The sequence below is a fragment of the Rattus norvegicus genome, chromosome X, assembly GCF_021556685.1.
Source record: "Rattus norvegicus strain SHRSP/BbbUtx chromosome X, alternate assembly SHRSP_T2T, whole genome shotgun sequence".
NCBI lineage: Eukaryota > Metazoa > Chordata > Mammalia > Rodentia > Muridae > Rattus > Rattus norvegicus.
In genome coordinates this window covers 79,208,689-79,226,840 of record NC_141554.1, presented here as the reverse complement: position 1 = coordinate 79,226,840, position 18,152 = coordinate 79,208,689, and the positions used below count along the sequence as shown (strand labels likewise).

The window sequence follows — 18,152 nt, the reverse complement described above, 5'->3', positions numbered from 1 at the left end:
CAGCTGTAGCTGGGTATTCTTCACTTCTCTAGTGTGCCGGCATTCCGGACCAGCTAGTTGGCTGGCCTTCCTTCAGCCTCCCAGCCCGGCGTAGGTGCAGATCCCAGCCCGGCGTAGGTGCAGATCCCAGCCCAGCGTAGGTGCAGATGCAGCTGCCCTGAACTGGGAAGGCCATGCTCTACCAAATCACACACACTTGCTTGTTCTTTTCTTCCTTTTCTCTGCTTGCTTGTTTCCTTCCTTCCTTTCTGTTTCTGAGGCAAGGTTTCACTATGGAGCCCTATCTGGATTTTCCTATTTTTCTTACACTAATCAGCACTTAGATGATTAAAATAAAAAGTCTTTTGCTGCATGATTTAATCTAACTGGACATTGCTTCATCAGCATTTATGTGCCCGAGGGCTAAATATCTCTGCAGTTAGTTTACATTTTGAGGCAGAGAGAAGGAGAAGGTGAGAACTACTTCTCTCCTCACTGTCTCCTCGTCTATCAGTTCTCAGAGAGTGTTCTCTCTTGTCATTATTAATGTAGGAAGTCAGAGACGATTATTACACAAGACTGTTAGCGTTTACTGTTCCTATTCCTACAGTCACTCTGTCACTTGATCTCCTAGTGTAAAGGAACACCTGCTGACCACAAGAGAACCTTACAGGAAAAGCAGGAAAGTCAGAACTATGGGAAAAGAGCAAACAGATGCAGGGGCAAAACGACCAGAAGGAAACTTAAAATGGTAACAGTGGTTGTATTTAAGTAGCAAAGTTATGTGTAAATTTCTTTTATGCAGTAAAAATAAGTGTGTAAGTAAATAAATTATATACATCTATCTTATTTTTAAAAAGATTTATTTTTAATTTTAATTATGTGTGTGTATACCTGTGTGTCGGCACAGATTTTCTGTACCATTTTTTCAACATTTGCTTAGGTGTGAAAATTTTCAAATTATAACATTAGAGGGAAATTTTTTTAAAGTATTAAGATGTTTATAAATTTTTAGGTTATAATAAATTCGTTGAACATTACTGCTTTTAACAGTGCCACTCACCACACTAGCAGAATAAATGGAAAAACTAAGGTCAGAACAAAAATTAGTAAGTCTATTCTTTCAATGTCATAGGTATCTAATGACTTTAACCACAAAAATAAAAACTGTTAGCTCTTGCATACCAGCAGCGATGGGAATTCCAATCAGATTATAAATCAGAGCAAAGACAAAATTGATTCGAATCCTCTTGACTGTTTTCCTTGACAAGTCAATACTTGCCACAACATCCAGAAGGTCATTCTGAGAAGAGAGATCAGTGATATTAGTGACAGACCAATTCACCAGGACCGTCTCTACATGTTACTGTATAACAGGAGTATGTATGCTGTGGGACACACTGGGAATTAAGCACAGATTTCAGATACTGCTAAGCCTTAAGTCAAGGTTGGAAAACTTTTTTTTTTTTTTAGATTTTTTTTTGAGGGTTCTAAAAACATTTTCATGGTTGTGTGCTAGTATAATGACTGAATATTTAAATAATGTCAGTGAATATTGTTGCAAATAATTATATTATTGTTAAGTCTTCTTTTTCACATCAGAAGCTTGTGATTCTTGTTTGTATTGCTGGCCTGAGAAAGTCAGTCAGTAGTAAGCCTATCCATCTGTCTACTCCACACTCTGTGTTTTCCTGGCTAGGAGCATGGCCTTGAGGCAGGATCACTACAGTTTGGTTACAGTACGATCACTAAGCACGTCAGGCAATCTGCCATTCCTCACGCCTCAGACCGCAGGACCTACTTAGTGTATAGTAGTGCCCGCTAACTGACGCACCACTGGAGCCCTAGGACTTACCCTTATCAAAACCACGTCAGCTGCTTCGATGGCTACATCTGTGCCTGTGCCGATGGCAATTCCGACGCTTGCCATTGCCAGAGCTGGAGAGTCATTGATTCCATCTCCTACCATGGCTACGCGCTTTCCCTCCTCCTGAAGCTGCTTCACCTTAGCAACTTTGTGGGAAGGCAGAACTTCGGCAAACACCTTAGTAATGCCAACCTGGGTGAAGGAAAGCAGCTCCTGTCACTTCAGGAAGTGATATTAAGCACTGCGAATAATGCTCAGCTCAGAATAATGAGCCGTCATTTTGAACCTGCCAAACATTTTCATTTTTTTTTTATTTTTGGTTCTTTTTTTCGGAGCTGGGGACCGAACCCAGGGCCTTGCGCTTGCTAGGCAAGCGCTCTGCCACTGAGCTAAATCTCCAACCCCACATTTTCATTTTAAAAGACTGAAAACAATCCAGTGATAATGGAGAGAAATAAGCATTCCTCTTTTTATTTTTAAAAATTATTTATTTTTATTTTGTGTGCATGGGAGTTTTGCCTGCATGTATGTCTGTGTGAGAGTGTAGGATCCCCTGGAATTGGAATTACAGAGGGCTAGAATTTTCCATGTAGATGCTGGGAATTGAACCCACGTCCTCCTGAAGGGGCACCAGTGCTTTTAACTGGTGAGCCATCTCTTCAGCCCTGACATTCTTCTTTTCAAAAAGACGTATTCATTTTTACCTTATGTTTTGCCTGTGTATATGTGCTAACACTGTACATGTGTCTCACACTCACAGAGACCAAAAGTGGGTGCTGGATGCCCCATAACTGGAATTAAAGATGGTTATGAGCTACTGTGTATGTGTTGAGAATCAAACTTGGGTCCTCTGCAAGAGTAGCTAGTACTCTTAATGGCAGAGTCATCTCTCCAGCCGTGATCAGTCTTCTGCACTGCTTGTATGTACGGAATGACACTGTCTTCAGGCAGACAGCATTGGTCAAAGTGTGCACATCATCTGCTCTAGAAAAGGATAGACTCTTTTGTGTCCTAATATATCAGACACATTTTTTACTGCCTGTTTTAAAAATGAAAAATCCAAAACCACCTAAATGTCCACCACTAGGGGATGGTAACATAAATTATCATCCTTCTATACTACAGAATTCCATGCAATAGTCTAGAAGGAATGAAATAATTTTATATGTTAAGATCTGCAGAACATCAAATACACATACACACACACACACACACCCTACTAGATAAACTGTAGAATGATCCAATTAGTGCTGGAATAGCAGAACTCCATGCTTCTATACAGGCATACACAAAAAAAGCAATGCAGGAGAACTTGACAGAAATGAGGAAAATGTTACAAAATCTTTACAACTTTATGTAAGAATTTACATAAGAATGTGCTCATATAGTCCTTCTTAATTTACTAGAAAGGGACCATTAAGATGGCTCAGAGGGTAAAGGTATTTATTTACCATCAAGCCTGATGACCGAGTTTAGTCCTTCGAATCCACACAGTAAAAAAAAAAAAAAAAAAAAAAAAAGAGAGAGAGAGAGAGAGAACCCAACTCCCACAAGTTTGTCCTCTGATCTACACACACTGTGTGTCACATGCATGTACACAATGCACCCTAAATGCATACCTAATAGGAGAAAAAGCATTCCGAGTTTTTTGTAATTGAAAAATGGTGGAGGTTAAACAAATATAGGCTTAAAAAAAAGGTATGTCAATAATGAAGACAGTATAAGTAATATGACATCCTTAGCACTTAAATGGAAGAAAAAATTATATATTTAGAATCAGATGTTAGCACATGTTCGTATCCCAATAACTAAGTAAACCAGTTAGTTACCTGAGAAGCAATAGACCGAGCTGTTTTACTGTTGTCTCCAGTCATCAGAACTACTTCCAAACCCATAGATTTCAGAATGTGCACAGCCAGCTCTGCCTCAGGTTTCACAGTATCAGCAATAGCGATCAAGCCACACAGTTCATCTAATACAGGAAGAGCAGAAAAACAGTTGGAATATGGTGAATGAAGAATAACAGAATAAATAATAGAATAACATTTCAGAAAGAAATTAATTTTGCTAAACTGTTCAGAGCTGGTTTAACTCAAACATCCTGATCTCATATAAACTTTATATTATATGTTCTGTGATAAGCTTTCATATTTGGCTGTGAAATATTCATAAAAGAGATATATTAAATGAAAATGGAAAGATGTCATTGAACATTAAAAACCACTCACCCTTAGGTATTAAACACATTTTGCTAATTTAAAAGCAAACAGCATGAAAAAACAATAGGTAAACAGGATAAAACTGATATTTTATATTAGGGGGAAACTGCATGAGAACTCGAATTCAAATTCTGAAACATTGATACTATCTTAATACTGTGGTGTCAAGACAAGAGGAGCACTGGGGTTTGCTTGCTGTCAGTCTAGTTCCAGGTTCACTGAGAGACCCTGACTTAAGGGGATAAGGTAGCAAGTGACAAGGCAAGGCATTAGGGTGCTTCCCTGACAATCTGAGTTGGATCTTCAAGGTCCATATGTTGAAAGGATTCTTACTAGTTGCCCTTTGACCTCCACCTATACACCTTGGAACATATGTGCTCTGATATATATATATATATACAGGTAGACAGATGCATACACACACACGATATACACAGCAAAGTACAAGTAAAAAGAGAATAAATTTCCAACAACATGGGAATAATTATACTGCATGAAGAATAAAATAATATTCTAGAATTATGTGAGTGTAGCCTTATATGTGAAGTGCATGTCCAGAATATATCATCCTGTGTTTTGTCTCCAGAACTGCAGAAATAAATATATAATACAATTATATAACAATGAAATTATTTCATCAAGTAAAATAAACCACAATACAATAGTATGTGTATAAGAAATCTTGGTTGTTTTTGTGTGGGGAACTACAGTTTGAACTCAGGACCTGCTTTTTTCCTCTTTTTTTTTTTATGCTCCCTGCTCTAGATATGAAACTGGTGACCTCAAGCATGCTAGGCAAGTACTCTACTGCTGAGCTACATCTGCAACAGGATTTTTAAAGGTTTTTTTTGTTGAGATTTAATTTGAATGTCTATGTTGGTGTCTAGTCTGTATGTAAGTATGCACACAGACACCAGAAGTTGGGGGACATATCCTCTGGAGTTAGGATTACAGGCAGCTCTGAACCAACCAACATGGGTCCTCAGAATCAAACTCTGATCCTCTTCAAGAACAGCAAGTACTCTTAATCACTAAACCATCTTTTCAGCATACCACTGCCAAATAAGATTTTAAATTTTTATTCAGGCTGGAGAGATGGCTCAGTAGTTAAGAGCACTGACTGCTCTTCCAGAGGTCCTGAGTTCAATTCTCAGCAACCACATGGTGGCTCACAACCATCTGTAATGGGATCTGATGCCCTCTTCCGGTGTGTCTGAAGACAACTACAGTGCACTCGTACATAAGATAAGAAAATTTTATTTAACCTTCTTGACATTGATTTTACATATAAAATGTACATATTAGAAGTGGTACAAGGCTGGAGACATAGTTCAGCTGGTAGAGTGATTGCTTTGCATGTACAAGGCCATAGAGTCAAACTCTAGTACCATATAAACTAGGTGTGCTGGTACACAACTACAATCCCAGCACTTGAAAGGTAGAGAGAGGAGGATCAGAAGTTCAAGGGCTTTCTTTGCTACATATCAAATTTGAGGCCATCTTAGGATACATGGGACTTCATCTTAAAAAACAAAAGAGACTGGGGAGAAGATGCAGAGGTAAAATGCTTGTCACAGAAGCATGAGACCAGGATTTGGATCTGTAGAAGCCAGGTAAAAAGCTGGGTAAGTCTGCCTGTCTGCCTGTAATGTCAGAGGCAGAGGTAAGGATTGACGGGAACAAGCTGGCTGGCGTGACTAGGGAAAAGAGTCCAAATTCAGCAAAAGACCTTGCCTTGATACATAAGGCTGAGAGCTATCAAGGAAGACATCCTACACATGCATGCCCACATTAACACACCCGAACGTATGCATATATACCACATATACACAAATGCAAGAAAATAAAAGTAGCAGTATTATAAATACATAAAGGGTATATATAAATATACCAACAAACCAGTAACAGAATACATAAAATTAAAACTTGGGCTATATTAGAATGGTGAGATTATTAATGCTATTTTACTGTTATTGTTTAACTGCTGCCACTAAATTTTGTTTAAATCTATGATTAACTTTCAGGCAAGGGAAGAAAAGAGCAAAAGAAAAATGCAAGAAAACATTTTTTTGAGACATGGTCTCAATACGTAGCTTTGGCTGTCCTGAAACTTGCTATGTAGACCAGGCTTACCTTAAACTAACAGAACTCTCCTAACTCTGCTTCCCAAGTGCTGAGATAAAAAGATGTGCATCATTATGTCAGGCTGCAAGGTACATTTTTAAAGGTCCCACACCCTGATGTAGTGCTGGGAATTAAACTTAGGGTCCAACCTGAGGTTGTTTTGCCCTTTTTTCTGATTTAGTGTTTTGCATTTGTTTTGTCTTTTTTAGACAGGTTCTCATGTAGCAGAGGTTAGCTTTGAACTCACTACAAAGCCTAGCCTTCAACTACTGATCATCCTGCTTCCACCTCCTAAATGTGAGAATTACAGGCTTGGACCACTGTGCCTGGCTGACTTGGATTTTGAATAAGTCTTCCTCTGTAGCCCTTAAAGTCACGATCTTCCTATCTCAGGCTCCCATATGTATGTGCCACAACAGCTGTAAGAAAACCCTTAATTACTAACCATCATAGTCTGTACTACTTTAACTTCGAATTCAAGCCTCTTTGAAAATAACCTTATAGTTTAAGGCTCATAGATACATAAAACAATGACTGAGATCACAATTGCGTCAGTGTATTTCACAGAAACTTTACCATCGATTGTCACCAACACAGCAGTCCGGCCTCTTCTTTCATGTTCAATCATAGACTCGTCCACATCATTACTTATGACAAGACCATTTCTAATCATCCATTCCCGGTTACCAATGAGGACTTTGTACTGCTGAGTATTAACAGCATCTAGAAGTACAGAAATAACATTCAATAAGCTTATTTAATCTTTAAATCCATCTCATGAGGCAAGTTCTTCCTGCCTAACTTTGCAGTCGCAGTACACTTTTGGTAGGATATAACCTGTAACAACAATTTTCAAGTTTTCCAGGAATATATTCTACTCTCCCATACCTCTGAGCTCATGTTGCTATGGAAACTCAAGTGTCCTTAACGTTTCTCTCCAAATAGCAAACTCCATCACACTGTTGACATGCCAGTTCAAAGGCCGAGGATATAGCTCAGTAGTATGAGTGACTCTAGGTTTAATCTCCAGCAAGACTCAGAATTGGGGGAGGGGTAAGAATGTATTAGCTAAGACATTCCCTTCTGAGGTTTTCTCTTCGAACCTCCATCAAGATTCAAATACTTATTGTGAATCAGTAGCTGAAAGTCCATAGCTGCATGTAAATATGCAACTATGTTGATGTCTCATTTTAAACTTGTAACTACTAATTTTGTTTGGCTGGTTTTGGTTTTTCAAGACAGGGTTTTTCTGTGTACCCTTGGCTGTCCTGGAACTCACCCTATAGACCAGGCTGGCCTCAAAGTCAGAGATCCACCTATCTCTGCCTCCCGAGTGCTGAGATTAAAGGCGTGCACCACACTAATTTTAAGTGAGCTCTTACCTCTGTTGGACAGATGCTTGACTTGTCTCTAGTCCACTCTATTTCTTCAGGATGATTATTTGAAATCTCCTCTCACTTTTAAATCTCTAATTTTCGAGGGACCCAACCGCCTGGTCAGGTGGGCACTCCTGAGGCTGCAGAGCGGAAGAGACCACCAACACTGCTCACCCCTGCCCACATCCCTGGCCCAAGAGGAAACTGTATAAGGCCTCTGGGCTCCCGTGGGGGAGGGCCCAGGAGCGGCAGGACCCCTGCCAGAGACACCGCCGGACCCTGAAGGAAACAGACCGGATAAACAGTTCTCTGCACCCAAATCCCGTGGGAGGGAGAGCTAAACCTTCAGAGAGGCAGACAAGCCTGGGAAACCAGAAGAGACTGCTCCCTGCACACACATCTCGGACGCCAGAGGAAAAAGCCAAAGACCATCTGGAACCCTGGTGCACTGAAGCTCCCGGAAGGGGCGGCACAGGTCTTCCTGGTTGCTGCCGCTGCAGAGAGCCCCTGGGCAGCACCCCACAAGCAAACCTGAGCCTCGGGACCACAGGTAAGACCAAATTTTCTGCTGCAAGAAAGCTGCCTGGTGAACTCAAGACACAGGCCCACAGGAACAGCTGAAGACCTGTAGAGAGGAAAAACTACACGCCCGAAAGCAGAACACTCTGTCCCCATAACTGACTGAAAGAGAGGAAAACAGGTCTACAGCACTCCTGACACACAGGCTTATAGGACAGTCTAGCCACTGTCAGAAATAGCAGAACAAAGTAACACTAGAGATAATCTGATGGCGAGAGGCAAGCGCAGGAACCCAAGCAACAGAAACCAAGACTACATGCCACCATCGGAGCCCAATTCTCCCACCAAAACAAACATGGAATATCCAAACACACCAGAAAAGCAAGATCTAGTTTCAAAATCATATTTGATCATGATGCTGGAGGACTTCAAGAAAGACCTGAACACACTTAGGGAAGCACAGGAAAACATTAATAAACAAGTAAAAGCCTACAGAGAGGAATCGCAAAAATCCCTGAAAGAATTCCAGGAAAACACAATCAAACAGTTGAAGGAATTAAAAATGGAAATAGAAGCAATCAAGAAAGAACACATGGAAACAACCCTGGATATAGAAAACCAAAAGAAGAGACAAGGAGCTGTAGATACAAGCCTCACCAACAGAATACAAGAGATGGAAGAGAGAATCTCAGGAGCAGAAGATTCCATAGAAATCATTGACTCAACTGTCAAAGATAATGTAAAGCGGAAAAAGCTACTGGTCCAAAACATACAGGAAATCCAGGACTCAATGAGAAGATCAAACCTAAGGATAATAGGTATAGAAGAGAGTGAAGACTCCCAGCTCAAAGGACCAGTAAATATCTTCAACAAAATCATAGAAGAAAACTTCCCTAACCTAAAAAAAGAGATACCCATAGACATACAAGAAGCCTACAGAACTCCAAATAGATTGGACCAGAAAAGAAACACCTCCCGTCACATAATTGTCAAAACACCAAACGCACAAAATAAAGAAAGAATATTAAAAGCAGTAAGGGAAAAAGGTCAAGTAACATATAAAGGGAGACCTATCAGAATCACACCAGACTTCTCGCCAGAAACTATGAAGGCCAGAAGATCCTGGACTGATGTTATACAGACCCTAAGAGAAAACAAATGCCAGCCCAGATTACTGTATCCAGCAAAACTCTCAATTAACATTGATGGAGAAACCAAGATATTCCATGACAAAACCAAATTTACACAATATCTTTCTACAAATCCAGCACTACAAAGGATAATAAATGGTAAAGCCCAACATAAGGAGGCAAGCTATACCCTAGAAGAAGCAAGAAACTAATCGTCTTGGCAACAAAACAAAGAGAATGAAAGCACACAAACATAACCTCACATCCAAATATGAATATAACGGGAAGCAATAATCACTATTCCTTAATATCTCTCAATATCAATGGCCTCAACTCCCCAATAAAAAGACATAGATTAACAAACTGGATACGCAACGAGGATCCTACATTCTGCTGCCTACAGGAAACACACCTCAGAGACAAAGACAGACACTACCTCAGAGTGAAAGGCTGGAAAACAACTTTCCAAGCAAATGGTCAGAAGAAGCAAGCTGGAGTAGCCATTCTAATATCAAATAAAATCAATTTCCAACTAAAAGTCATCAAAAAAGATAAGGAAGGACACTTCATATTCATCAAAGGAAAAATCAACCAAGATGAACTCTCAATCCTAAATATCTATGCCCCAAATATAAGGGCACCTACATACGTAAAAGAAACCTTACTAAAGCTCAAGACACACATTGCACCTCACACAATAATAGCGGGAGATTTCAACACCCCAATCTCATCAATGGACAGATCATGGAAACAGAAATTGAACAGAGATGTAGACAGACTAAGAGAAGTCATGAGCCAAATGGACTTAACGGATATTTATAGAACATTCTATCCTAAAGCAAAAGGATATACCTTCTTCTCAGCTCCTCATGGTACTTTCTCCAAAATTGACCATATAATTGGTCAAAAAACGGGCCTCAACAGGTACAGAAAGATAGAAATAATCCCATGCGTGCTATCGGACCACCACGGCCTAAAACTGGTCTTCAATAACAATAAGGGAAGAATGCCCACATATATGTGGAAATTGAACAATGCTCTACTCAATGATAACCTAGTCAAGGAAGAAATAAAGAAAGAAATTAAAGACTTTTTAGAATTTAATGAAAATGAAGGTACAACATACCCAAACTTATGGGACACAATGAAAGCTGTGCTAAGAGGAAAACTCATAGCGCTGAGTGCCTGCAGAAAGAAACAGGAAAGAGCATATGTCAGCAGCTTGACAGCACACCTAAAAGCTCTAGAACAAAAAGAAGCAAATACACCCAGGAGGAGTAGAAGGCAGGAAATAATCAAACTCAGAGCTGAAATCAACCAAGTAGAAACAAAAAGGACCATAGAAAGAATCAACAGAACCAAAAGTTGGTTCTTTGAGAAAATCAACAAGATAGATAAACCCTTAGCCAGACTAACGAGAGGACACAGAGAGTGTGTCCAAATTAACAAAATCAGAAATGAAAAGGGAGACATAACTACAGATTCGGAGGAAATTCAAAAAATCATCAGATCTTACTATAAAAACCTATATTCAACAAAACTTGAAAATCTTCAGGAAATGGACAATTTCCTAGACAGATACCAGGTATCGAAGTTAAATCAGGAACAGATAAACCAGTTAAACAACCCCATAACTCCTAAGGAAATAGAAGCAGTCATTAAAGGTCTCCCAACCAAAAAGAGCCCAGGTCCAGACGGGTTTAGTGCAGAATTCTATCAAACCTTCATAGAAGACCTCATACCAATATTATCCAAACTATTCCACAAAATTGAAACAGATGGAGCCCTACCGAATTCCTTCTACGAAGCCACAATTACTCTTATACCTAAACCACACAAAGACACAACAAAGAAAGAGAACTTCAGACCAATTTCCCTTATGAATATCGACGCAAAAATACTCAATAAAATTCTGGCAAACCGAATTCAAGAGCACATCAAAACAATCATCCACCATGATCAAGTAGGCTTCATCCCAGGCATGCAGGGATGGTTTAATATACGGAAAACCATCAACGTGATCCATTATATAAACAAACTGAAAGAACAGAACCACATGATCATTTCATTAGATGCTGAGAAAGCATTTGACAAAATTCAACACCCCTTCATGATAAAAGTCCTGGAAAGAATAGGAATTCAAGGCCCATACCTAAACATAGTAAAAGCCATATACAGCAAACCAGTTGCGAACATTAAACTAAATGGAGAGAAACTTGAAGCAATCCCACTAAAATCAGGGACTAGACAAGGCTGCCCACTCTCTCCCTACTTATTCAATATAGTTCTTGAAGTTCTAGCCAGAGCAATCAGACAACAAAAGGAGATCAAAGGGATACAGATCGGAAAAAAAGAGGTCAAAATATCACTATTTGCAGATGACATGATAGTATATTTAAGTGATCCCAAAAGTTCCACCAGAGAACTACTAAAGCTGATAAACAACTTCAGCAAAGTGGCTGGGTATAAAATTAACTCAAATAAATCAGTTGCCTTCCTCTATACAAAAGAGAAACAAGCCGAGAAAGAAATTAGGGAAACGACACCCTTCATAATAGACCCAAATAATATAAAGTACCTCGGTGTGACTTTAACCAAGCAAGTAAAAGATCTGTACAATAAGAACTTCAAGACACTGAGGAAAGAAATTGAAGAAGACCTCAGAAGATGGAAAGATCTCCCATGCTCATGGATTGGCAGGATTAATATGGTAAAAATGGCCATTTTACCAAAAGCAATCTACAGATTCAATGCAATCCCCATCAAAATACCAATCCAATTCTTCAAAGAGCTAGACAGAACAATTTGCAAATTCATCTGGAATAACAAAAAACCCAGGATAGCTAAAGCTATCCTCAACAATAAAAGGACTTCAGGGGGAATCACTATCCCTGAACTCAAGCAGTATTACAGAGCAATAGTGATAAAAACTGCATGGTATTGGTACAGAGACAGACAGATAGACCAATGGAATAGAATTGAAGACCCAGAAATGAACCCACACACCTATGGTCACTTGATTTTTGACAAAGGAGCCAAAACCATCCAATGGAAAAAAGATAGCATTTTCAGCAAATGGTGCTGGTTCAACTGGAGGGCAACATGTAGAAGAATGCAGATCGATCCATCCTTATCACCCTGTACAAAGCTTAAGTCCAAGTGGATCAAGGACCTCCACATCAAACCAGACACACTCATACTAATAGAAGAAAAACTAGGGAAGCATCTGGAACACATGGGCACTGGAAAAAATTTCCTGAACAAAACACCAATGGCTTATGCTCTAAGATCAAGAATCGACAAATGGGATCTCATAAAACTGCAAAGCTTCTGTAAGGCAAAGGACACTGTGGTTAGGACAAAATGGCAACCAACAGATTGGGAAAAGATCTTTACCAATCCTACAACAGATAGAGGCCTTATATCCAAAATATACAAAGAACTCAAGAAGTTAGACCGCAGGGAAACAAATAACCCTATTAAAAAATGGGGTTCAGAGCTAAACAAAGAATTCACAGCTGAGGAATGCCGAATGGCGGAGAAACACCTAAAGAAATGTTCAACATCTTTAGTCATAAGGGAAATGCAAATCAAAACAACCCTGAGATTTCACCTCACACCAGTGTGATTGGCTAAGATCAAAAACTCAGGTGACAGCAGATGCTGGCGAGGATGTGGAGAAAGAGGAACACTCCTCCATTGTTGGTGGGATTGCAGACTGGTAAAACCATTCTGGAAATCAGTCTGGAGGTTCCTCAGAAAATTGGACATTGAACTGCCTGAGGATCCAGCTATACCTCTCTTGGGCATATACCCAAAAGATGCCTCAACATATAAAAGAGACACGTGCTCCACTATGTTCATCGCAGCCTTATTTATAATAGCCAGAAGCTGGAAAGAACCCAGATGCCCTTCAACAGAGGAATGGATACAGAAAATGTGGTACATCTACACAATGGAATATTACTCAGCTATCAAAAACAACGAGTTTATGAAATTCGTAGGCAAATGGTTGGAACTGGAAAATATCATCCTGAGTGAGCTAACCCAATCACAGAAAGACATACATGGTATGCACTCATTGATAAGTGGCTATTAGCCCAAATGCTTGAATTACCCTAGATCCCTAGAACAAACGAAACTCAAGACGGATGATCAAAATGTGAATGCTTCACTCCTTCTTTAAATGCGGAAAAAGAATACCCTTGGCAGGGAAGGGAGAGGCAAAGATTAAAACAGAGACTGAAGGAACACCCATTCAGAGCCTGCCCCACATGTGGCCCATACATATACAGCCACCCAATTAGACAAGATGGATGAAGCAAAGAAGTGCAGACCGACAGGAGCCGGATGTAGATCGCTCCTGAGAGACACAGCCAGAATACAGCAAATATAGAGGCGAATGCCAGCAGCAAACCACTGAACTGAGAATAGGTCCCCTATTGAAGGAATCAGAGAAAGAACTGGAAGAGCTTGAAGGGGCTCGAGACCCCAAAAGTACAACAATGCCAAGCAACCAGAGCTTCCAGGGACTAAGCCACTACCTAAAGACTATACATGGACTGACCCTGAACTCTGACCTCATAGGTAGCAATGAATATCCTAGTAAGAGCACCAGTGGAAGGGGAAGCCCTGGGTCCTGCTAAGACTGAACCCCCAGTGAACTAGTCTATGGGGGGAGGGCGGCAATGGGGGGAGGGTTGGGAGGGGAACACCCATAAGGAAGGGGAGGGGGAGGGGGATGTTTGCCCGGAAACCGGGAAAGGGAATAACACTCGAAATGTATATAAGAAATACTCAAGTTAATAAAAAAAAAAAAGATTCCACTCTTAAAAGAAAAAGAAATTCCAATCTGTATTTGCAGGTTGTTATGAATGTTCTTAAGGGATGGATGTATATAGGGCTTTGAATGTTTAGGTGGGCAATTATATCCTAACAATTGGATCAAAAAAAAAAAAGAAAAAAAAATAAATCTCTAATTTTCCTCTCCCACTCTTACCCAAGATGCAACTGCTCCTGCTATCATAAGAGAATTTGTCATGGCTAAATTGCCCGAGCTCCAGTGCTTCCTAGGTGCACACAGCTTGTTTTCCCTGTTATAAACAGAGCTTAAGCCTGCTGAAGGCCTGTATGATAGCTTACCCTCCTATGCAGGCACAGAAAAACCCTCTCTTGAGCTTGCTGCTCTAGCTGTCACACCTCTTCTTCTGTGGGTAGCAGAACTGTTCAAAAAGCATTTCCCCTACTAGCTGTTTCTAATTCACCTCTTCCTATTCTCTTTTGAATCCATTCTAGTAAAGCTTTAGTCTCTACTATTCTACTGAACTATTCCCACAGTGCTCCAGTGATCTTTATTTTAGAAAATCTAGCAATGTTTGAACAGTTGTTCTAGCAATGGTGGAAACCTGTTCTGTTTAATTCTATAGCCACTAGCCAACACATGTGGCTACTGAGGGCCAATATGATTAAAAAGCTGGATTTTACATGAAACTAAATTTCATTAACTCAAAAAGTAAACCATCACATATAAGTTGTAATTATTGTATTTGATACCACAGATCTACAAAGCAAATAACTCCCAACTCTTTTTTTTATTATTATTATTATTATTATTATTATTATTATTATATCATTTTTTACAGTCCAGTTGTTATCCACCTCCTGATCTGCCCTCCAAATATTCCTCATCCCATTCCTCATCCCAACTGTGTATTTCCAATTCAATCTCTTTCTTGGATCTTCAGGCCCTGTAGACAATGGCCTACCTAAGAATTCCATTTTTGATATCTCCACTTAGATAGCTAACAGGCATCTAAATGTAACTTCTATAAAACTGGACTCCTGTTTTTCTTGTCTTCTTTATCCTGTTTAATAGTAACTCTATCCATCTAAATGGTGGACCACTAACTTTGGCATGGCTTTGAGTCTTCTGTTTTAGTTTTTAAAAAATGGTTCTTATGTGTATAGGTATTTTTCCTGCATGTATGTCTGTGTACCATGTCAAACAGTACTCATGGGAGGTCGGAAGAGGACATTGGATCCCCCATGGAACTGGAGTTAATGGCCAGTTGTTGAGCTGTTGTGTGGGTGTGTGGAATTGAACTGTGTCCTCTGGAAGAGCAGTCAATGCTCTTAATTGATGAGCCCTCTCTCCAGCCCCTTGACTCTTATTTAACTTATATTCTATATATCTAGTTGGTAATTAAAATCTTTCAGCTTGCTCTTCAAGACACAGCTGGAATCTGATCACTTTGTACAAACTTTACTGTTATCACACAGTCTGAGCCATTGTTCTGTTTTGCCTCAGTTATGACAACAGCCCACTAACTCAGTCTCTTTCTTTGGTCCTAGCTCCCAACTTCTCCCTCAGTGGTGCTGGAGATCAAACCCAGGGCTTTACACATGCTAAGCCGAGGAGAGGATTAAAGAGGTGTTCCATTGAGTTACACCTCTGCCCTCACTGATGATCCTTTATAGTGCTGTTAACAGTCCAGAACATACAGTAGATGATCCTGTTGAGTGATTTTTCTATATGTCAGTTACTTAATATGACAGCCATAGACAAAAAGTCACAGAGAAGTAGAAATGGTTAGGAAATAAATATTTTATAGTATGTTTAACATAATAGAAATGATGTACAGCTATAATTTAAGATGAGCAAGGATTTCTATCAGCATATTGTTGAAGTATCACTGAAAAGAGATGTGAGTTAAGTCTAGAAAGTTAAACAGGGTAGATGCTGTTTGCAGATGAGGGCACTGCATGGAGAAAACAGGAAATGATGTATAGAAATGGCAAACCATAAAGGGGTACCAAGAAAGAAATACTCCTCCCCCTAAAAACTCCTCAAAAAACAAAACAAACAAAAAACAAACCACCACAGGCCACTGCCAAGGTTATTTGGTGCCCTCTACTAGTAAGGACCTATTGCTGAAGACAATACTGACTTATATCGTAGAACATGGAAAAGTCGAGCTTGTGCCTAACTAGAAGCTTCACTTCTACTGACTAGTGTTCAGGGTACTGAAAGGTACTCTGCATTCCTGCATTCCACTAGAGAAGAAAGGTAGCCATCAATATCACCACTCAACTGCAAACCCTGCAACCTACAACATTGACCTGCCTAGTCAACCATTGAACTGAGAACAGGGTCCCCAATGGAGGAGTTAGAGAAAGGACTGAAGGAGCTGAAGGGGTTTGCAACCCCATAGGAAGAACAACAATATCACCAACCAGATACCCCAGAGCTCTCAGGAACTAAACCACCAACCAAAGAGTACAGATGGAGGGACCCATGGCTCCAGCTGCACATGTAGCAGAGGATGGCATTGTTCGGCATCAATAGGAGGAGAAGCCCTTGGTCCTGTGACAGCTTGACGCCCCAGTGTAGGGGAATGTCAGGGCAGGGAAGTGGGAGTGGATAGGTGGATAAGGGAGCACCCTCATAGAAGCAGGGGGACAGGGAGGGGATAGAGGGTTTCTAGAGGAGAAATCAGGAACGGGGATAACATTTAAAATGTTAGTTTAAAAAAAATATCCAATAAAAAAAGGTTTAAAAAGTTATTATTTTTCCTTTAAAAAAAAAGAACAATGGCCTGCCTATAAGACATACTGGTACAACAGTGGCACACATGGTATGGGAGTGACTTAACTGGTTTTTTAATCAGATTTAAGGCCTAGCCCATGAAATGGAACCCATACCCAGTACTACTAAAGTGGCCATGACCCCAAGACTAGAAAGGTCACGGGTCTAAGGTAAACCTTAATGCTATTATTTTAATAATGCTATTATTAAAGGAACATAGGAATAAAATGAGTCCTGAGGATATACTATGATACTCATAGAGCAGCACCTTACTCAACTCACATCACAGAAGCTTCTTCTTGAAGAAGATGGAAATTAACTTAGATATCCACAACCAAACAATATGCAGATTGTGGATCTTCCTACAAGACTCAAGGATCTATGCAAAAGAGAAAGCAGAACTATTTGAATCAGAGGTGATGGATGACTCCAAGGAAAGAGTGCCTTCTAGACATAACAGGATCGAAGCACTTATGAATGAAGATTGCAGCAGCATGCACAAAACCTGAACATGTTTAAGCTAGATGGGGTCCTACTCTTAACCAAGAAGCTATCTGCAATAGATACTCATTGTCAAAGGAAAAGTCAGTTTTCTCTAATAGACTGCCATCAAGTATATGAACCACATTCTAGGGTAGGCCCTGTGTCTAAGAGTAGTTAGTTGGCTAACATAAAATGAACTCAATGGTATTTTTGTAGACATTTGTTTCATTTTTCTTGTTTTGGCAGTTTTTGGTCTTCTTGGCCTTTTGCTTCTTTGCTTTTTCTTCTTTGTGCTTTTGTTTCTTTGGGGATTTTCATGGTTTTGTTTTTTGAAAAAGAGAAAGAACATAAAGTTGAACGGGTATCAAGGTGGGGAGGGTCAGAGATGAGTTGTGGGAGGGAAAAACCATGATCGAGATATACTGTATAATTTTTTTCTCAAGAAAAAAAATAAAAAAGAGATGGTAGGCCATGAGGAGGAAGTATAGGTAGGTGGCTAATATCACTGGAACACTGAGCACCCGTGGAGCGTCATGGAGAGACTGATAAGTAATTATAGAGGAAGGAGATGGACAGAGCACAGCAGACATCAACGTTCTGAATGAGTAACAACTATGAAACAAGGATTCTGAGTGAGTCACAGTAGAGCACGCCTTTAATCTCAGTACCCAAGAACAAAGGTAAGTGGATCTCTGAGTTTGAGGCTAGCCTGGTGGACACAGTGAAGTGTTTAAAGCAGCCATGACTATAGTGAGAACCTATGTCAAAACAAACAAGTAAAAATCCAAGGATCCTTAATTAAGATCCATGAAAGGGCTCCACGACACAAGCGAACCTTTTAAAGGAGATACGATAATTACTTATCATGTG

General features: G+C 39.9%; 1 protein-coding gene across 5 annotated transcripts in view; it reads right to left on the bottom strand.

Moving 5' to 3' along the window:
• The window catches only part of Atp7a (ATPase copper transporting alpha), a 107,353-nt gene that overhangs the window by 4,911 nt on the left and 84,290 nt on the right, over window positions 1-18,152 (bottom strand). For all 5 annotated transcript variants that reach the window (XM_087599118.1, XM_087599120.1, XM_087599117.1 and 2 more), the window contains 4 exon segments: window positions 6,766-6,912; window positions 3,676-3,818; window positions 1,835-2,038; window positions 1,165-1,282 (listed from right to left, as the gene is read on the bottom strand). In XM_087599118.1, coding sequence (XP_087455244.1) covers window positions 1,165-1,282; window positions 1,835-2,038; window positions 3,676-3,818; window positions 6,766-6,912 — 612 coding nt within the window.